At 39.2% G+C, this 21885-nt stretch overlaps 3 protein-coding genes across 4 annotated transcripts; 2 read left to right on the top strand and 1 right to left on the bottom strand.

Moving 5' to 3' along the window:
- Positions 1 to 2715: 2715 nt before the first annotated feature.
- htr7a (5-hydroxytryptamine (serotonin) receptor 7a) lies at positions 2716 to 5536 on the bottom strand. The gene is made up of 2 exons (XM_057344152.1): positions 4889 to 5536; positions 2716 to 4632 (listed from the first exon to the last, which is right to left on the bottom strand). The coding sequence occupies exons 1-2, from the start codon at positions 5494 to 5496 to the stop codon at positions 3816 to 3818; spliced, it is 1425 nt and encodes a 474-aa protein (XP_057200135.1). The 5' UTR covers positions 5497 to 5536; the 3' UTR covers positions 2716 to 3815.
- Positions 5537 to 6542: 1006 nt separating this feature from the next.
- zgc:65997 (uncharacterized protein LOC794398 homolog) lies at positions 6543 to 10475 on the top strand. The gene is given in 5 exon segments (XM_057344151.1): positions 6543 to 6882; positions 8420 to 8597; positions 8896 to 8992; positions 8994 to 9142; positions 9145 to 10475. Coding segments are annotated over 5 exon segments (783 nt in total). The 5' UTR covers positions 6543 to 6558; the 3' UTR covers positions 9180 to 10475.
- A 213-nt stretch (positions 10476 to 10688) lies between these two features.
- Positions 10689 to 21621, top strand: pank1a (pantothenate kinase 1a). Of its 2 annotated transcripts, none has more exons than XM_057344149.1 (7): positions 10689 to 11330; positions 14572 to 14924; positions 15151 to 15404; positions 17264 to 17440; positions 17976 to 18099; positions 18839 to 18964; positions 19118 to 21620. In XM_057344149.1, the coding sequence occupies exons 1-7, from the start codon at positions 11114 to 11116 to the stop codon at positions 19175 to 19177; spliced, it is 1311 nt and encodes a 436-aa protein (XP_057200132.1). In that variant the 5' UTR covers positions 10689 to 11113; the 3' UTR covers positions 19178 to 21620. The 2 variants fall into 2 exon arrangements, with proteins under 2 accessions (XP_057200132.1, XP_057200133.1); XM_057344150.1 differs by lacking the exon at positions 10689 to 11330 and adding an exon at positions 11914 to 12112 and having other exon boundaries at positions 19118 to 21621.
- Positions 21622 to 21885: the final 264 nt, after the last annotated feature.

Raw genomic sequence — 21885 nt, 5'->3', positions numbered from 1 at the left:
TTTATGAAATAATAGGTACCAGTGAGGCCTTAAAAGACCCTTTGCATATCAGAGCTAAGTTTTTTTTTTTTTTTGAAAGAGTAGAAAAGAGATAGAAGTCAGAACTGATCAGTCAGGTGTTGACGGAAGAGATGTGCTTTCAGACGATTCTTAAAGATGGCTACAGAATCTGCTGATCTTGTAGCAGCAGGTGTTGCTGCTACAAGCCAGATGTAAACGGGATCACACAAGAACATTCCCTACTATACAGACATAATTATATTAACCATTATAATAATTATTACCCTCACAGACAATGAACGAATCTTTAGGTTATCACATAATCAGTGCTGCGAGGAAGCCCTTCGGTTACACACTGAGCAGCTGTCCACCCTGCTGAAAAAATCAAGAGTGACAGACGGACAGAATGAGACAGATCTGAGTGGATTTGTGGGTGCAGATTCTGTGAATGACATACTGTATTTCCATAGGGCACCAATGAGTAGCGAATGTCACATTTTGGATAGAACCAAGTCCTTCCTTCTCAGAAGATATTATTCATTTGTTTTGTGAATTCCACTGATTTTTATATAATGCAAATGGTAACCTTGATTGAGCCTTTGATTACTGTTGTTGTAAGATAAGGCAGCTCGAATATTTATTAGTTTTTTAAAGCAGTCCAACACAAGTATGAGCTAATCAGTCTTAAGTGCGCACAAGGCTCACAGATGAAGCCTCTTGTTGTTATTCTCGGTTTCTCACTCTCTCATCTCCTTCGCGTTCTCTCGGTAGGTAGTCTGAGCAGTTTGTGTGACTAATAGACTTCTGAACTACTTCATATGTAAATGGAACCCTGACTTAATTATTTTATTTGCATGGACATCATGTGAGTTGTCTAAGGATCTGCTTAAAATCTCTACAGGAAGAAAAGAGGAAAATGGCATTATTCTGATTAGTATTTATTGTGCCGTGTAAAATGGAGTGATGAGAACCCAAATGAGCTTCACAGAAAATATTTTTAAGTGGATTCAGTAAAATAATTTCGATAAATCTAATGTGCTCTTTGGTATCTTCAGGTTCCAAATTTATCCACATAAAAAAACGTAATTTAATTTTTGTTAGCTATGAAGGGAGGTGAATAAATAATATGGAGATGATCTGTAATCTTGATTCAGTACCATACTTCACTGTCAGTGTCATGAAGAAAGTATTGGATGAAAATAAACATGGAGAAAATACAAAGTCAGACATTTGTTTTAATATTGTTTTTCTTTGAATTTTGTGTTTGTCCCCTTTACCTTTCCACACAGGTGATTACAGCCCACTTTGACTATGGTTCAAAGAATTTTCTCAGTGGGGTGAAATGTAAGGGAATTATACTGACCTATAATTTTGCAGTCCTCCAGTCCATCTACCAAAGTGGTGTCAATCTTTGTAACATTGTTTTATTTCTTCAGCACAGTGGGCAAAAAACTGATTTCTATGCAGTAGCAGGGAGTCACAGAGCAGAATTCGTGTAGCTCATGAAGTGAAAAACACAGTCGTGAAATCAGGACCACGTCATTGTTATTATCAGCAATTCAGCCTCTCTTAGAATGAATCTTTGTCACCTGCAGCAGGTAGCTGTCACAGGTAGAGACGCCGGACCCCTAAAATAGAATTCCCAGTAGGGTCTCAGGGAATGAGCAACTAATTAGATTCTTAGTGATTTTAAGTGAAAAGAAGTAGAGCTGAAGATCTTTGCCCGAACCCGACGTGACCCGACAGGTTCGGTCGGGTTTGGGCTTAATTTCTATAATTTTACACGGGCTCGGGCTTGCGCGGTAAATGAGCGGTCATGTGATGCGTTCCGATTAGTGCGAGAAAGATGGGAAAATGGATGCTGAGGAGGTGAAACGGAGGCTTGCCTCTGGCGATTATGTTTTGATTGCACCAGCAACTAAAGCAAAGTCTGAGGTGTGGAAAAGTTTTGACCATGTGCATAATGAGAATAATGAGCCAGTGGGATATGTGAGATGTTACGATGTTACAGAGGACTTATTTTATTTCTTTGTTCCAACTTCCAAGTGGCCTATAGCCTACGTTAGTCATTAATAAATGATGTTAAAACATGTATAAATTGACAAAAGCTGTGTGCGTGTGCACATTTGAATAGCCTAATGTCGGGCTGTAAACGGGTTCGGGCTTTTAAAAAGCTGTCAATCAAAATGTACTTGTCGGGCTCGGGCCCCGTCGGGCCTAACTTTTAAGGCCTGATTACAGCTCTAAAAAGAAGCACTTTACCCTAAATTAACTTGTCTTCTTACTTTCTCTTTCCATCCCTGAGCTCTGATATACAGTATTTAGTATTGTGCAGTTCAAGTGTCCCTCCCTTTTTGACCAATTGATTTTTATTACTGTTCATTCTTGGTCATTCATAGATTCGATTAATAGGACTAGGTGATGCTGGTTTTTTTCAAGATCATTCTATAGACGTTTAATATGTCAGGTGCCAATCTTTTAAGAGTATAGACTTACATAAAATATAATATAATTATATTTTTAGGATGCTAATGTTAGCACGCAAGGTAGCAGTATCTAGGCAACGATGACATGACTTTAAAGATTAAACTCTTTTCAGATCTTTTATCCTTGAAAACACCTTTTTAATAATAGTCTATTTCATTGAATAACAATCTATTTTATTTTTAAGATCATTTAAAAGGATAGACATGCAAACGGAGGAAATCAGTTTTTTTAAATCATTTCTTTATTCCAATTTGCATGGGAAATGTGTACAACAAATAACATTAAAACAAATTCAACAATGAAAAGACATTAGAGATGGTCTGTACTGTACATTACGGCGCATCCTCTTTTGAAATATTTACACAGCTACACATAAGCTTGCTTCATGTACATGTTGTTTTTACAAATTTGCTGATATTTTTATACACAGGTCATTTATGAGACAACATAATAAGAAGGAATCTGAACATAATCTTTTTTTTCTGATCAGAGTATTTCCCATATCTTCTGTTGCCAACGTGACACATTTTTTAAAACAAACTGTGATGACAAGCTTTCACGTACAATCCTTGCAGAATAAAACAATAAATAGCTGCCCACACCAGAGTCCATATTTTTAGAATCCCATTGGTTTAGCTTTAATTACTGATCGGGGATCAGATTACCACCTGTCCCCTCAGGCTTAACCACAGAAGCAGAAAGAAGCTTAGCTGACATGAGATCTGTGCTTTAATGCGCTGTGCATCAAAGCATAAAACAATCAGTGGTCACAGACGCATTTGGTAGGGGGTGAGCGTGTGCAGATTGCGGAAAGCTGAAAGGATTTGTCCTTAGTTGTCATTGGGAAAGAGTCTGAGGACAAAGACACAGATGGATTACACTTACTGAGTTAGCAGGTGCTGACAGTTGACAAACGAGTTTCTTGCGGCTCAACAAATACTTTAAAAGTTGAAACTAAGTTGAAATAGTTCTAATAGTAGAAATAGTAGGCTCTCAACACTTCAGTTGTAAGTCTTTGCTTAAGCTTCTTGTCCTAAAGAGATTTCTCCATAACAGTGTATTGATCTGCGTATCTTGAATGCAAAGCTCTCTTAAATCTGAGTAAAATCCCATGAATGATGTGTCTTGCTGCACTGAGTGACCAACAGATGGTGTGTCCATAAAGTGACCATAATGCACATCTCTATTTAATATGACCTCTGTTATTCATTCTGCACACTTTTCAGATACCACACATACAGTGCTTGCAGCAACACCTTCCACACAATCTTTAACCTGACCAGTTAGGATCATGAGCTCTCGAGTCCTCCTTTAGCAAATCCAAACCTTCAAACTCTCATCACAACCATCTCCGGTCTTTCCACCAGCCGTAAGGCCTCATGCATGCCGGCGGCTGACAGCCTGCGGTTTATATTGCGGTAACGGCAGCTAAGCAGGCTTCGGTAGGTGGTGCGCAGGTCCCGGTTAAAGAAAGCGTAGATGAAGGGATTGATGAGTGAATTGGCATAACCCAACCAAAGCAGAGTTCTCTCCACCCACAAGGGCACACAACTACACTCTGTCCCACATATGAAGGGCCGGGCTGTGGAAAGAAGAAAAAACGGTAGCCAGCAGACAGTAAACGCTCCTACCACCACTCCAAGGGTGGCCGCCGCCTTCTGTTCCCGTTTGAATATGGAGATGCTCCTCCGATCTGAGCTCCTCCTGCTCACACCTCGCAGGAGGTGCGGTAGCCGCGTGCACTCTTCCACCTCCCTCTGAAGCTTGATTGCAACGGTTACGCAATCCACACCCACGGGTTCTTCCGTCCCATCACCACCTTCCACTGCCTCCTCCTCTATGGCACGAGGAAAGCCAGTGATGGTGTGTTTGGCGGCGCTGAGCTTGGCGGCACGGTAGATGCGGTAGTACATGACTAGCATGACGGTCATGGGGATGTAGAAAGCAACAGCTGTAGAGTAAATGGTGTAGCCAAAGTCCTGGCTAATCAGACAAACACGGTCATCATTCACATTTTGCGCCCATCCAAAGAGCGGAGGCAGGGTGATTGAGGCAGACAGCAACCACACAGAGAGCACCATTTTGGCCATACACCACCCATTTTGCCTTACTGGGTATGTTAAGGGTCTGGTGATGCCCAGGTACCTGTGATAGAATGAAAACACATGAAATATGATGTGGTTATGGTCATGATTTTAGATTATTTCAAACTTGAAATAATAATGCTTTATATTGTTTTTCAGTCTCACTAAATTATAATGTTATTTTAAATCTGCAGGTCACCTCAAATTATTCATTTAAAAAACGAAAAGTCAATTTCAGACACTCAGGAGTTTAAATAACCAAAGCACTTCATTATGATAAACAATAACCAACCTACTGTTACGAAAACTAAACTTACCGGTCAATACTAATAACGCAAAGGGTCATGATGGACGCTGTACAACACATGACGTCCATGGCAATGAAAACGTTACAGAAGAACTTGCCAAAAATCCACCTGCCACCGATCAGGTCGGTGATGCTGACGAACGGCATCACCGCGAGCGCAATGGACAGGTCCGCGAGCGCGAGGGACACGATGAGATAGTTGGAGGGCTGTCGTAGTTTTTTCACGAAGCACACGGAGATGACCACCAACAGGTTCCCACAGATGGTGATGAGAGTGAGCATAGTCAGTACACCGCCGATCAGTATTTTCTCCACTTCTCCATAGCTTAGGATATGCTCTGCGCAACGCGTGCCGTTTGTCATCTCCATCATCTCCAAAAGTACCGGGAAGCTGGAAGGCTTCATGTCTATAGACCCGAAACCGGCGGCCACCGCCACCTCTCCAGACTCATGCGCGATTTTGAATAGCCGAGGGACAAAGGCTTCGGAGAACATCATGCCGTTGGAGGTTTCCAAACTTGCAACTGTCTCTCTTGCGCGCTCCTCTGCCATCAGGGTCTTCATGGTGTCTCCGTAGCTTTGCGCGACACCGGTGCTGTTGGTTTCGCCCACCACCATGCCGTGCGCCTTTTATCCATTAACTTTTCAGAGTGCCTGGTCCGAGTTTACAGCTGCGCGCGCAATACGTGATGCGCATCCGATTAGCGCTCAATCAGTGACGCGCAGGTCATTTTTCTAGTTTTAGAGCAGATCGTTCAATCACTCGTCATTTTTCGCACACCGTGTTCTGACCAAAAGTGAAGAAAAAAGAGACGAAAAGTGATGTCACCTATCTTACAATACGATAAAATTACAATACAAAAGAATTATTTGGCACACAAAAGAATTGATCTACCTAATATATGATTATTTTGATGAAATGGCTGTTAATTGTCAGTTCGTCAGTTTATACAATAAATGCTTGGACACTAATGTCATATTTATAAAGAGATATAGTTCCCCCATCAAATAATACGCTACCTAGTGTTTTTTGATGTTCTGGAGAATAAACTTACGATATACCAGTATGTGAAATGCAAAGAGAAAGGTGTGTATTTTGAGAAGCCAAATTATGCATGATACCAGTTTATAATTGGTGTCTTTGTTAATAACCTACTTTGAGAAGTAGCATAAGTCTTTCAATCATACAACGAGGACACAAAATAAATCTCCAAGCAAACTATTTACGTTAGTTTGAAGTTTCATTTAGAAACAAGCTGCACGATCGCCCCCTAGTGGTAAAATGCATAAAATAGAAAATAGGGTATTTTATACAACACATTGCATAAGCATGCCTTTTAAAAAACTAAGTGTTATAAATGATTAAATCTATTTTAGTTCTTTAACTGGTGTTGAAGCAATGTTAGATGTGGGTGCCTTTTCATCCTTTGTTTAAAATTATTTTAGAGCTCCTGAATGTCGACTGCTTCTACTTAGTGACTTGCTGAAAAAGAACAAGATATTTTTATTTAAGATATATACATACGTACATTTTAACCTCTCATTGAAAAACGAGATTACTCTGACATCTACAATCAAGCCAACACATAAATTACAAAACGTTGGTTGTAAATGTCCTTCTTCCTCCCATAGGGGGCAGTCAATCCGAACTCGCGTGTGCGTGTGCTGTTTCCGTACAGTATGGCCGCTGTAGCCTTGGTGCAGGGTGCTAGCAGAGGTCTGGGGATTGAGTTTTGCAGATATCTACTCCTAAATAAAGCTCCAGCCGCCGTGATCGCAACATGTAGAAACCCGGACGGCGCAGAACATCTGGCAGCTCTAGCCGCGCAGCACCCGGGCAGAATGACTCTACTGAAACTAGATGTCAACAGGGAGGAGGACATCAAGAACGCGGCTGAAAGTGTCAAATCTGACTTCGGGAAAGTGGATTTGCTTATGAATTGTTCAGCTATGCTTCATCCGTCGGGTAAAGGAGAAACGAGTTTACGAGACGTGTCTGCTCAGGTGAACTTGAGAAAGTGGAATAAAGTTAATATGTCATAACGTCATGTATGTATGTTTTTGTTAATTGCCCAGAATTTAAAGCATTAGATTTAATATTACAAAAGATTAATTATTGCTTAATTTAAATATATGGTAAAATAAATTAATCATTGGCATATTCCAATATCAAATCACTTTTATCGTCACAGCACTCGTACATTGGTGAGTCTTGAGATCAGACATGACGTCATATCAGACGTGATTTATAATTAACACTACACATTATACTCAATACATAGACACTGTGCACAGATGATATACACAATAAATTAGTGTTGTCACGATACTGGAATTTCTAACTTCGATTCGATACCTAAAAAAAATCGATATTCGATACCATTTTCGATACCACGGGGAATAAACTGCCATAGCAATAAGGCCCTAATAAGCAATAGCAATATAGGCCTTTTTAAATTTTATTTTAAGTTAAATTGAACAAGACTAGACAATGAGGTATATATTTTTACATTATTTATTAATTGTTAATCTAATGTTAATTTTACGAATACATTTACTACTTAAAATCAAAGTTGTATTTGTCAGTATTAATGGACCAGACCCTGTTGAAAAAACCAGCCTATGCTGGTTTGGTATGTTTTGATGCTGGTTTGCGCTGGTTTAAACTGTTCATATGCTGATTTAAGATGGTTCTTAGCTGGTTTAAGATCAAACCAGCATCGATCAAACGCAAGAACTGTTGCAGAGACTCCGCACTGGACATCTTTCTAACATTAACAACTTTTAACTGGAGCGAATGAGACGAGTGGATGAAATCATTGAACAGCGCACACACATAGAGCGCTATGGTAAACACGGAAGTGCAAACGTGTATCACTCGCGAGAACTGTTGCGGAGACTTTACTTGCACCAGCTTTACTTCAAACATCAAATTAACCGGAGCGAACGAGACGAGTGGATGAAATCATTGATGAGCGCACATAAAGACAGAAACGCGTGCATTAAACATGAGAACTGTTGCGGAGACTCTGTACTAACATAAACAACATATAACCAGGGCGAATGAAACGAGTGGATAAAATTATTGATCAGCGCACATACATGGATCGCTACGTAAACACGGGAAGCGTAACGAGCGTGCACCACGCCAGATGTGTTACTGAGACTGGCCATCTTTTCTAACATAAACACGATTTAACTGCCACAAACGAGTCAAGTATGTGAGAGGAGGCGGCGCTCTGTTGTTATGCGTTCACGTGCAGTGTGTGTAACTCACTGTCGGAAAAGAGAAAGAGAGCGGGAACGCGCAGCTGATATCTATACATGGGACATGGGTATTGGAACCGTTTCAGATTCTTCAGTATCGATACTTATCGAAATATCGATATTTTTGACAACACTACAATAAATATGCACAATGTACAGACTGTACACAATACAGTTGCAGGTTAATATGCAGTGCAGTCACATATTTTTGTAAAAAATATTTTTATTTAATGACTTATTGCCTTCCTGTTTGATTTTTGGTGTCTTGTGACAGGGAATCATTTCCACTTTGACCACAAATACTGTGGGTCCACTGGTGATGGTCAAGTATTTTGCCTCATTGCTGCAGATGGGAACAGGAGCATTTGGCCAACAGCCCCAAGAGAAAGCAAAACAACACAGTGGAATCATTGTTAACATGACTGCTAGAGTGGGATCAATAGGAGACAATGGTTAGTAGCTCTGTTTTCAATAACGTGAACAGCTGCAAACCACCCAAGTTATTGTGTGTAATGATGTCTATATACTGCCATCTCACATGTGTTGTACTAAAATGATAGCAATATATCTAAGTAATCTACAACGTTAAATACTTCACACATGTATTTTGTTAAGCTATCTTACCTGTTCTGACATGTTTGTTGTACTTATCGGCTTTTATGGGCCCTTCAAGTATTCAGGATCTGATATAGGTACATGGTTTGTATGCACTTAGATGAACTTGTGTTTCATTTATTGTTTTGTTTCCAGCTCTCGGAGGTTGGTACAGCTATAGGATGTCTAAAACTGCTTTAAACATGGCCACTAGGAACCTGTCCATCGAGCTGGGTCGAGGACGGGGTAAAATTGTGTGTGTCCCTGCATCCTGGAACTGTAAATACGGATCTGTCTTGGCCATATCACCGAAATGTTCCCAAGGACAAGCTGTTCAGCACAGAGTACTCTGTACAATACCTAATGAATGTAATAGACAGCTTAAACATTGGCAAAACAGGGAAGCTTATGCATGGGACGGTACAGAAATTCCCTGGTAAACAATTTGATCTAAAAGAGAAGTCTGTGTTTTTTTTAAGTTTGTGGTTAGGATAATGTAAGGTGGCAATGGAAAAAATATGCAGATTAGATTTGTTAATGGATAATCACTCACTGTAAAGAACTGGATGTTCTGGATGTCTTTCTTTGTGTTTAGCAGAACAGATTGATTTATACAGGCTTGGAACGATCTGAAGGTGAGTTATAGATGACAGAATTGTCTTTTTTGGGTGAACTAGGATATCCCAAAGGGATAGTTCACCCAAAAATTCTGTCATCATTTACTCACCCTCTTGTCATTTCAAACCTGTATGACTTTCTTCCACAGAAAACAAAAGAAGATATTTTGAAGAAAAGTTTTGAAGAACAGTGCCTGCACCCATTCACTTCTTCTGTATGGACACAAAATCAATGCAAGTGAATGGGGGCCAGTTAACAACATTCTTTAAAATATTTTCTTTTGTGTTCAGCAGAAGAAAGTACGTCAAACAGGTTTGAAATGACAAGAGTAAATGATGACAGAATTTTTATTTTTGGGTGAACTACCACTTTAAGCACATTTTTGTTTTATGTTGTAACTAACAATAACATCACTTCAAACAACGGTGTTCTTGATTCGTTTGCTTTTCAAATGTACCCACATAGTTATCAGAAAGTATTCACAGGGCTTCACTTTTTCCACATTTTGTTATGTTATAGCCTTATTCCAAAATGGATTAAATTAAGTATTTTCCTCAAAATTCTACAAACAATACCCCATAATGACAACGTGAAAGAAGTTTGTTTGAAATCTTTGCAAATTTATTAATAATAAAAAACGAAAAAAGCACATTTTGGAATAAGGTTGTAACATAACAAAATGTGGAAAAAGTGAAGCGCTGCGACTACTTTCCGGATACACTATAAACACACAGGCATCTAACTCGGTCCTGCCTTGGTTTTACTATTGCTTTAAACATCAAAAACGTTATTTTAAATTGACATCTGAACTCATCACATTGTTGTAGAGATGTCAAGTTCCCCTCCGATCCTGCCCAGTAGTGGTTTAGGTCACATTCGTTCAATTGTCTACATGATTTGACCCCTCTCAGGCTTTTTTTTTCTGGCTCAGCCACGACAAGTACCTCCCTCAGTGATATCTACACTTGTTCACAGTGAGTTCAATGACATTTGTTAAAGAACTGCAATTTATTTTTGTAGATGTGTAGGTCTTCCTGCCCTGTGTGTATAAAAACCATTTCAGCAACCACTTGGTCATTCATCATGTTCTGTATGTATAGCTATAAATATATTATTCCAAATTAGACTGTATATTTTCATGTTATTTTGGGTAATAGTTTTCACCTATTTCACATGTCCTTTGCCCTCATTGACAACAACAGATGACTTGAAATTACAGTTCAGACACGTCCTTGACATCTGATACCTGAGAACCACTCAAGTGAAACTATGACCTTGTTCACCCCCACATGAGAAACTGCATTCAGATAGATAGATGCGAACATGCCTAATCCTACAAACAAAGGATATTTGAAGACATGGCAAACTGGGGTGTGGAACGATTAGTCTTGTTTTGTACTTTGCTCTGTGATAACATTAGGAGATGGTTGTTTGTGCTCATCCGCGTGCACGGCGCAACGCTCTGAGCTGTAAAACTGGCTCGTGTGTAGCCATTCCGGGTGACGTCATGAACCGGCTGTTTGACGGGGTTGCTGCCGCAGCGCTACAACGGACCACATAAATATGACCGACAATGACCTCGACCGTAGCGTGTGTTAGCTCTTAGCTCTTAATTCGACAAATGTAAACAAACGTTTTAATCATTGCTTTTATTATTTCTCTTATATCAAATAACCTACTTGCGTTTTCATACCTCGACAGCGAGGCACATTTAGCGCGTGTCCGTGCGTTGTAGCTCTTTAATTTGCATTAAAATATGGACAAAGCCAAATCAGTGATGGACCAGAACGGAGCTGGGTATACAAACGGCGTGCACAAGCCGATCCGACGACAGCTGAGCAACGGGAGCTGTAGTCCGCTCACCACGACGGACGAAAATCACCATCATCATCAAGACACCCAGATCAACGGGTCCCCGGCGAAGAGGTGTCGACTGCGGAGGCGAGTGGAATCTGCGAGGAAAAACAGACCACGTAAGTTGATCATCACAGGCAAGAACTGTCAGTCTGTTTTTCAAACGAATTTATGAGAGATCACTTTAATGAAAACGGACACAGACGTTCAGGGACATGTTTCACGGAAGGTTTTGAGAAACGCAAATTATTTGTAATCGTTTCATCAAGGGTTAAAATTATAATTTGTCAGTGTAATGGCACAGTATATTATTGACGATCATTTTAATACAGTAACTGGCCTAGGATGCATATATAGATGTGTGAAGGCACATTTTATGCGTAATCTATGACAGATGGCTATACTCTAAAGTCGTTGACTTTAAGTAACCTTGATTCCCATGATCACCAACTTTTCAACAAGGGTCCAAAGTGTCACGTCTGGGACGAGGTTAGCCTGCGCTCGTGTTAAATATGCGATAGCAAAGAAATGTGCCGTTTGTTTTGATGAAACTTTGCGATTGTTCTTCTCGTTCATTAATTGGTCGGCTTGCGGTCAGGAGGTGTACTGAACTCGCTCCTGATGGGAAGGCTCGACGCGTCGTGACCAATCACCGCTTGACTTTTTTCTTCGCGTGGCCTCGTTAAAAAGGGGCAGACGGAAACGCCCCCAGACTCCACTATGCAGAATATTCTCTTGTTTCTGCCCCTTTTGTAAAACTTAGAGACCGTAGATATAATGCTGTTATAAGACGAACCGAACGATTAATGTTGATCTCTGCGCGTGGTGGTCGGGGTTGTTTGGACGTTTGCACATTTAAAGGCGAAAAGCAGGATGAAGTTAATATGTTCAAGGAAGCCAGGTAAGACATCACAGATTCCTGGTTCTTTACAACAGCTGTCATGCTTGCAACTCATTTTGGTGATAACTACACTTATCATACATTTGTTTTTTAAGGGGAAAACCTGTCTTCTGTTTTATTGATGTATATGCAAGTAATAGCAACAGAAAACCTAATCCAATACTAGTACCGGTCTGTGGGTTCTTAATTGTTGTATTCTACATGCCCAACAAGCTTGTCTGCATTCCACTCTTATCCTGCTTTATGTAACTCTTTTGTTTGAAGCAATTGTTTGCTTTGTTGATCTATTTATAAAAATAGTTTTAGACCCAACTACTGTCTACGTTTTTCTTAACAGATAACCGGTATTTTGAAGGGAATATATTGACCAACAAAAGGCATTTATAGCTTGAGTGTTGCTTATGTCTCTACTGATAATCTTTTGTATGCGCTGACAGTTTGGCACTGTCTCCCATAGTACATGCACACAAAGTCAGATATTTATGAACAGACGATAGGCAAGATAGTCATCGAAATTGCATGTTAAAGGGGTCATATGACACTGCTAAAACTAATATTATAGTTTGTTTTAGATGTAATGCAATGTGTATACATGATTTAAGGTTTAAAAACGCTGTATTTTCCACATACCGTGCATGTTTGTATCTCCTCTTTTTTACAAAGCTCATCGCTCTGAAAAGCGAGGTGTGCTATGATTGGCCAGTTAACCAGTGCTTAGTGATTGGTCGAGTGACTGGTCGAATACTGCAAGCGTGTGACGGAAATGTAATGCCTCTTACCATATTTGGAACATCAGGTTCCAAAGCAATTGTACTGACAGGTACGCCCACCTTACTTGCATATACATTTGGGTGGTCTTAGTCAAATCATACCACGAACTGACGTAGATTTGTGGGGGTGTGGTTACAGGAGGCGTTTCAGGCAGGTCTGGGTGAGCATTCGCTTTTAGATAGAATTCATCTTTTGTTCAGACAATTTAATTTTTGCAATTTCACTTGGCTAATACATGCATGGGCAACTTATAACACACCAAAGACACAGAAAAACATGTATTCGCGCCATATGACCCCTTTAAGTTTGGCTAAGCAAGTGATGGACACATTTCCTAATCCTCGCTCTTGCACTCCAATACCCCGTTCACCCATTCTCTTTCACATTGGCACAGAGTTGCCTTCCAATCCCCCCTCTCTCACTCTCTCTTTCTCTCTCTCTATGAAACCCCTCTCCACTTGCTCAAATTCACTCTCGCCAGTTTTCACCTTTCCCAGCCCCCACACGACCACACTTTTCTGCCAATTCTCTCTCTCACTCTCTGTCCATGTCTCTCTCTGTCTCTGCTGACTGGGGATGTAAACAGACCTTTCACCCACATGGGCTGTGCTGCCTGTTTAAACGTCATTATGTCACACCACTGTCACACCCCCTGTTCGTCTGCTGTCTCTGGCTCAATTCCTTTAGTAAGGAATAAGCAAACAATAAGGAAATGACATTGAGCCATCACTAGTTTTACTGATTATTTAGTGCTCTGTCCCCATTTTAAAACTTGGCAAATAAATATTTCAGTTTTATTTTCTGTGAAACACGAATTTGGATCATTTTCAGGAATTATTTTGTTTGTATTATTTTGCAGTGACTATTACTAAAGTTGCTATTACTTCACTTTTCCAGTTTATTTGCAAACTCCAAATTAAAAGTATTAGAGTCCAAAATATCCCTCCCAATACAGTATACTCCAATGTCTATATTAGGGGTAGTAAAGGAACCGTGAGGGTCATTTGAGATGATGTCGTAATGGAGAATGAACTGGACACAGACCATCACCTGCCCATACCAGCTGACAATGTTTTATACTTGGGTCAACCATAAGCCTAATTGCTCAATTCTGTGTCCGTGAGCAACCTTTTTTTCCAGGTTTAGTGGGGTCAGCCCAGTGGCCATGGTTTCATCATATAAGTTATATTGATGAGGCTGATTCATAACTCCGGTTGGGTTTGAGACATTTGTGTTTACTGATCTCCGATTTTCATTCATTTATAATAACAGACCCGTAGTCTTTTTATCGCTGTAAGCACTGATGCTACAGTGTCCATGTGTCTTACCTGCTAAGCATCCTTGAACAGCCATTTGCAGCCTTATGCCTGTTTCCACGGTAACTGGCTGCTGCAGTCACAGCCTCTTTTTGTTGGCCTGCTTGCAATGTTTGAATTAGCCTACATAGAAAGATAAAATTGACACACAATATGAAAATATGGTAGTTATTTATTCCAAAATTACTTTGTCTCTAGTTTTTAACTAGAGACAAACTAGTAACTAGTAACTAGTAGTAAGGTGATGTAGCAATAATTTAAAAAGTGAATTCCGATGTCATTTTAAAATTGAAGTTATTGAAGTGTTGTTGTGCTGTGTAGTGACTTTGATCTGTTTTATTTCTCTCTCTGTCTGTGTGTATTTTTCTCCAGCCTTTCCCTGGTTCGGGATGGACATCGGCGGTACTTTAGTCAAACTTGTTTACTTTGAACCGAAAGACATCACTGCAGAGGAGGAGCAGGAGGAGGTAGAGAATCTGAAGAGCATACGCAGGTACCTCACCTCCAACACTGCTTACGGCAAAAGCGGCGTCCGTGATGTCCACCTGGAAATACACAACCTGACCATCTGTGGACGCACAGGAAACCTGCACTTCATTCGCTTCCCCACCACTAGCATGCATAGGTTCATCCAGATGGGCAGAGACAAGCACTTCTCAAGCCTGCATACCACGCTGTGTGCCACGGGGGGCGGAGCTTACAAGTTTGAGAATGATTTCAGAACGGTGAGGAGCTGGACCACAATTTTATATTTAAATGGTTAAATAGTTTATTTAAGGCATTGTTAAAAAAGACCATTTGTAGTGACAAGCAATTTGCGTATCTATACTATGTAATGGACCAAGTGGATTTCATGGTGGGCAGGCTATGTGATGCCACAGAATTATAAATTAAATAATTTTGTCCTTACTTTTTTCATTCTCTGTTTCTCATTCGCTTCTCTTCTTCTAGATGGCAGACCTAGAGCTGCTGAAGTTGGATGAGTTGGACTGTCTGATCCAAGGGCTGCTGTACATGGACTCGGTTGGCTTTAATGGTCATCCTGAGTGTTATTACTTTGAGAACCCATCTGACACTCAGAACTGCATCAAGAGACCGTGCTGTCTTGATAACCCTTTCCCCATGTTGCTGGTTAACATTGGCTCGGGCGTCAGCATTCTGGCAGTGTACTCCAAAGATAACTACAAACGTGTGACAGGCACTAGGTGAGGACAGCTCATAAAAATAAAGTGGCTTATCGGGGAATAAATCAACACTAAGAGACGGTTTTCCAGGCGGGACTTACATTACAACAAGACAGGAGTAGGATTTATTTGAAGGTCCAGTGTATGAAATTTAGCGACATCTAGCGGTAAGGTTGCATCCAATGGCTCTCTCCACCCCTTTCCCTTTCGAAGCACTACGGTGGCTGACACAGGACTAAGATATCGTCACGTTTTGCTTCTTTGCCGAAGGAGATAACGTATTTACGAAACACGCTCTGTAGAGCAGTTTGTCCTTTTAGGGCCACTGTAGAACCAACATGGTGAATTCCAAGGGGACCCGCGGTGTATGTAGATAGAAATAGCTCATTCTAAGGTTATAAAAACATAACGCTTCATTATGTAAGGTATTTATACTCCTCTTAAGACATAGTTATGTATATTATATTGCATTTCTGTCAATAGATCCTCAAAAAATGTAAGTTAGGACATTTAAGATTTTTAAATGAAATGTGCCTTAGAAGAAACATTACTGGTGTGCATCTTGAGAAAAACAATGGAATTACACAGAGCACACAAAATGTTGTAATTCCGCTGTTTTTGTCCGATTGCCAGCGTTCACACCATTTCAAAGAACTGCATTAACACCAGGGTTCTGGCTGTAGCAGAACAGTTTTTCAGTTTGATTGACAGGAGGGAGGACTTGAACTTTGAACTGTCTGATCCTGTTCAGTTTACAAGTCATAATATATATATATATATATTATTAGGGCTGCCAAATGATTAATCGCATCCAGAATAAAAGTGTGTTTACATAATATATGTCTGTGTACTGTGCATATTAATTTAGTACTTATAAACACATACATGTACACAACATGTATATATTTAGAAAATGCTTCCATGTATTTATTTATATTTGCCAATAATTTAAATTATATGTAAATGTTTATTAATATTAAAATTATATATTTTTCTTAAATAAATGCATATGTTTTTATAAATACAAAATTAAAATCCACAGTACACAGACATGCATTATGTTAACCCAAACTTTTATTCTGGATGCAATTAATCGTGATTAATCGTTTGACAGCCCTAATATATATATATTTATTAGGGATGCACCGATACAAGTATCGGGCCTGATACTAATCTCATGTACTCGTATACCTTATGTGACATTACTGACAAAACTGACTGAAATTTGTTGTGAAATTTGCTTTGAAAGTTAGTGACAAGCACATAAAATTTCATTAATTTTTAACGAAATTAAGCACATTAATCATAATGTTTAAGGTGGAGTTGTTTGTAATTATGAAGCTTTTCTATTTTTATTAGTCTCACTGTCTTGTGAAAAGGTACAGGCATCAGCACAGGCATTAATATCGTCAAGTACCAGAAAAAAAATATTGGTACTCGTACTCGGTCTTTAAAAAATGTTATCGGTGCATCCCTAATATATATATATATATATATAAAACAACATAATTGCTGAACATTAAACTGTTCATGGGGTCTGTGGGTATCTGTAACCATGATATTTCCTGTATTAATGTAAGGGTGACTGTACTAATCTGGACTGGAGTTATTTCTGTGTCTGACTCAAAATAGAAACTGTATCCCCAGCAACCTCCGCAAAGAGAGATCTTGTCTTCTTATGCATGGGTTCAAAGCATGCTTTGTGTTGCAATGACCACATACCCATGTCTTTTTGTGTGCTTGCCTGTTGGTGACCTGGCCCATTTTTGATTTATGATCATTCCATATGCACATAGTTTAAATTGTGGTCATAAGGTCAAATTGTGCATATGTGTTTAGATCTAACCGTGTTTTGGCTCCGTCTCTATTTAAATCCATAGTCTCGGAGGCGGGACGTTTTTGGGGCTGTGTTGTCTGTTGACGGGTTGCGAGACATTTGAAGAGGCTCTTGAGATGGCTAGTAAAGGGGACAGCACCAATGTGGATAAACTGGTGAAGGATATCTATGGAGGAGACTACCAGCGTTTCGGCCTGCAGGGGTCAGCTGTGGCTTCAAGGTACAAAAGATGCTCTATGTGTGTGTATGGTGTCAGGTGGCAAAGACCCACAAATGAAATTTGATTCTGCTGTTGTATTTACAGGGTCTCATGTGACTCAGACTAGTAAGAGCCCATTCCTCTCCTTACCCAATTTTGTTTTTAATCTGGAATGATTCTAGAATGACATGATTGGAATGATTGAAAATCTGAGGTGAAATCAAAGATTTTGATTTTTTTAAACTGAGCTGATCCAGCAAATCTGCTATTATTGATTTATACATGAATTAGATGCAGACATGAAAGGGAGGAATGAACTCAGACTTGTTTGTATATGCATGCAGCACAGTACCAAAATATGTCACCTCCATTTTGCAGGTGTGGCATGTTTCTTTTGAGGGCACTGTCCCTATATTATTATGCAAGTATATAAACCGGTTTCTTACTAGTAGTTTGGGAGTGTCTGTTTGTGACAGAAATATGTGTTGTGTGTGCGTGCGTGTGTGTGTGTGTGCGTGTGTGTGTGTGTGTGTGTGTGTGTGTGTGTTTGTTATAGTTTTGGACACATGATGAGCAAAGAGAAGAGAGACAGTATTTCCAAAGAGGACCTGGCGAGAGCAACTTTAGTTACGATTACCAACAACATTGGCTCCATCGCACGCATGTGTGCAGTCAATGAGGTGTGTTGTGTGTCTCTATTTACTGTTGCTAAAAGGGCACTCTTCAGAGATCTTACATTTTCCATTTAATTCTATGAGGAAGCTGTTCTTTTCAGCTGACCGTTTTTTTAAAGTTGGGCCTAAATCTGTAGAGTGTTTATCAGAAATATTCAATAGAATATTTATACAGATTGATCAATACTCAATATTTATTACATTTTTATTATGTAATTTGTTTTTCACCATGAAAATAGCTGAGGAATGGGATCTGTCTGGCCACTCTGGGCTTCTCTACAGTGTTGCCTTGTAACCTGGTGATCAAGCAGCATTGTACAGGGCTTTCAGAGCGGACAGAACACCATCAGAGCAGGAACATTGATAATACTTGGACAATAGAGGACTTTAATCACATTATTCAGTATCAACAGTGTTTGAGGTTGTTTATCCCAAAGTGTCCGAATTAGCCAAAAACACACCTCTTGCACCTATCATAAAAACTGATCATTTTATCTTATGTCGCCCCCTGGTGGTACAGAAGGTGTCTTTCAAGCAGTTATAAGGCCCACACAGAATGTTCCCCGTGGGTGTTAATTAAACATTTTATGTAATTTTATTATACTTTAAGCTATCAATCAAAGTAGATATGTAGTACCATATTTAAATGTTTACATTTTCCTGTAAAAAAAACAAATGCTTTTAAAAGGTCAGCAGATTGTGTCTGGCAATGTTTGTAATGTAATGTTTCTGTTTTGCCCTACAGAAAATTGAACGGGTTGTTTTTGTTGGTAACTTTCTGCGCATAAACACAGTGTCAATGAAGCTTCTTGCATATGCTATGGATTTTTGGTCCAAGGGCCAAATGAGAGCCCTCTTCCTGGAACATGAGGTAATGCAGTAATCATAATGTTGTTTTTGTCTTTCATTTTATCATCTGCTCTTATATGTTTGAAATATAACAATGATACAATGGTGGTGAAAATTTGTCCTTACGGTTGCATGTTTATAATGTACACTTATGTGTATGTGTGTGTGTGTTAAGGGATACTTTGGAGCCGTTGGTGCTTTCTTAGAACTGCTGAAATCATCTTTAGACGACTGAAAGAAATACATCGACAACTTATCCAGACGCTGCTTTAGGACTTCCACACAGAAGCCCCAACAGGAAAACCAGAATACTGGGAACACTGGGAAATCTGAAAGAAGCCATTATAGTAATTGCCTGTAAATAACTGTGGAAAAAGGTTTTAAAAGATATTTTTATGAATAACACGGTCTCTTTCAGACTCTAACTGAACGTTTTGTTTTTCTGTTGTTTTTCTTTTTGTACTGTTTGTAAATATCTCTACTGTATAGTGAACAGGAAAAGTTTAGCGATGGCCAAATCGTGCTGTGTTAAAGTTTCCTTATTCTTGAGCTGGTACCAGATGAAAGTGGCACATCTGTATTTAACTGTTCTCTGTCTGTGGGCCTTGCCAGATAGTGGACCTTTAAAGTGCTGTTTAGACACCAAATAATGTTTAACAAATTATTCTAGTTGTTATATAAGTCTTTGTTTAAGATTTCTGCAGAGCATGGAACAACCTTTTCTGGTTCGTTCTCCGTTCACTCTTCACTACTGTTAGCGTTTTTTTTAAACGGGAATCAGTTCACTGTGGTAATTTATATCAGAAAATACGTATATGTGCGCAGATTCACATGAAGCCTTTGATTTTAAGAAGGATTTCTATGGGACCAAGTGGCCAATTTAAAATTGTCACTTCTGTTAGAAAACTACTGTAATGTCCCATGTAGAGTAGGTACGTGATACTTGATATAGAGCATACAACGCAGAAAAATACACTGACTTTTAAAATTGTGTTTTACAAAATAGGCCAGTTAGCTGTGTCTGGTCCTGTTTGTGTGAGCTTTGCCTTTATCCACCCTGCCTTTTTTCTGTTGCTGTGTCTTTCCTGTCAAACCAAAGTCACTTTACAATCATCTCTAAAACTGATTATATAAACTCCTGTTTAGTTGACTTCCTCCGGTCTAAACAGCAGTAATGATGTACTCCGAGTAGCAGGGTGCAAAGTTTTCTCGCCATTCAAATATCAAACATGTTTAGACGGTTCAGTGGCTTTCCATTGTAGTGCCAAACTGTAAGGCGGAGAGGTCAAACCCGACAGCCTGCTAGTTCAAACACTTCTGCTTTATCAGGCCATGTCCTGCAGTTATTGAGGCGACTCATTACTTCTCATGAAAGTTGCCTACTATTAGAGTATTCTTGAGATTAATATAGTTGATAACTGCTAAAGAAAAAACTATCATCTTTTGTATTTGTTTTTACCTTCAATGTGAGATTTTCTATGTAAAAACGGTTGTATAACTAACTTAAGCATAATTACAACTTTGTTTGGATTTGGTATTAAATTAGTTAACATATTTGGTGAACAGTTGCAATTTATGTGATTTATTATGCAAGTACACTGCATAAAATTGTATGTCCAAGCAAAGCTGTCAACCACTCTTTATCATTAGCTCGTATCCAAAAAGTCAGCTTTTTGTAAATGTGGTTGGAATCCTCTTATAGAGTTTTATAAAATGTTACTGATACTGTCGCTGGTCATAGAAGCAGCACTGATCAGTTGCCAGCTTAAAAAATATAACAAACCCGCAGACACGGATCTAAAAGTTGCTATTCGTGTACATTATGAAAGGTTGTACTAATGGTTAGTCGGATCATTTTTGATATGCTGTATGATTTTTTTTCTCTGAAAAGTGGCTGAACGTCACGTCAGTCCTCTTGCTATGCAGTAAAATCAATTGTCCACTATGTTGTTTGCATACTGCAGTTTGGGGGAGTCAGTCTGCTCTTCTCAGAAAATTTCTGTCTGTAATACTGCTGTGCTAAATGAGAGTTGGAGCTTTTGGGGCAGGGGGTTCCTTTGTCTTTGAGATTTGTGTGTGTTTTCTTTGGGTTCCTGCTGAGATTGTGAGACTTGTTTGCTAAATGGACAGTTTGTGCAAAGATGTAAATAGTTATGCCTTTCTATCCCTCTGCTGTGACAGAAGCCACTGTTTTTCTTAGTGAAATTTGTGACTTCACTATATAAAATGGCACGCTTGATATGTGTGTGTGAGCTGGATTTATTGGATGTAGAGACTCCAGAAAGGGCATTTAAGACGAATACAATTTTAAACAGATGCAGAAGTGAATGTTTTTGCTCAATTATTTTGAGCTTAATCGATTATGAAAATGTATTATGGTTTTATTATAATAAAAGTGTAGTAACCATGTTTTTGGGGCATATTGATTACCATTTAGTTTTACTAAAATGATTATTATTAAGGTTATTGTAAGGTTATGAGACCATAGTGCATTTGTGGTTTTCTACAAATAAATCCAAAATAACTACAATAAACTATAGTTGTATATAAAGTTTATAAATTACCGTTAAACCATGGTTAATTTAGGTAAGGCATGCTCTTTTTTTCTAATTTTATCTTGTGTTGTGTATTGTGTTAATATTCAGCTGTACAGTTATTTGTCATGCCAATAAAAGCGTACCAAGGCAAACATTTAAAAAAACAAAAGTGCAAAGATATGCACCCATACCATCACACAACCCCCTTTAACACACCTGATAAACGCTTTTGAAAAGCAAATGAACAGCATTGTATCCGCCTTACCCCCTATAGGGCAATATGCACAAATCCAGCTTTTCGCCACCATGAAAATGATGGGTGAGAGGGAAAACATTTTGGAAAAAGCAGTAGTTTAGTAGCTTCTTTTACAAATTATGGAGTGTTTGAGAAAGTTTTAAGTTTAAA

Source organism: Triplophysa rosa, linkage group LG10 (genome assembly GCF_024868665.1).
Source record: "Triplophysa rosa linkage group LG10, Trosa_1v2, whole genome shotgun sequence".
Lineage (NCBI taxonomy): Eukaryota > Metazoa > Chordata > Actinopteri > Cypriniformes > Nemacheilidae > Triplophysa > Triplophysa rosa.
The sequence above is the reverse complement of the archived record's forward strand: the minus strand, read 5'-3'. Positions and strand labels throughout refer to the sequence as shown.

Excerpts from the sequence above, each read along its gene's own strand:
- htr7a (XM_057344152.1), bottom strand. The coding sequence starts at position 5,496 with ATGGTGGTGGGCGAAACCAACAGCACCGGTGTCGCGCAAAGCTACGGA. Across the intron at positions 4,633-4,888 it reads TGCGTTATTAGTATTGACCG|GTACCTGGGCATCACCAGAC; the intron begins GTAAGTTTAGTT and ends ATTCTATCACAG.
- pank1a (XM_057344149.1), top strand. The coding sequence starts at position 11,114 with ATGGACAAAGCCAAATCAGTGATGGACCAGAACGGAGCTGGGTATACA. Across the intron at positions 14,925-15,150 it reads TTGAGAATGATTTCAGAACG|ATGGCAGACCTAGAGCTGCT; the intron begins GTGAGGAGCTGG and ends CTCTTCTTCTAG. Across the intron at positions 17,441-17,975 it reads GGGTCAGCTGTGGCTTCAAG|TTTTGGACACATGATGAGCA; the intron begins GTACAAAAGATG and ends TGTTTGTTATAG.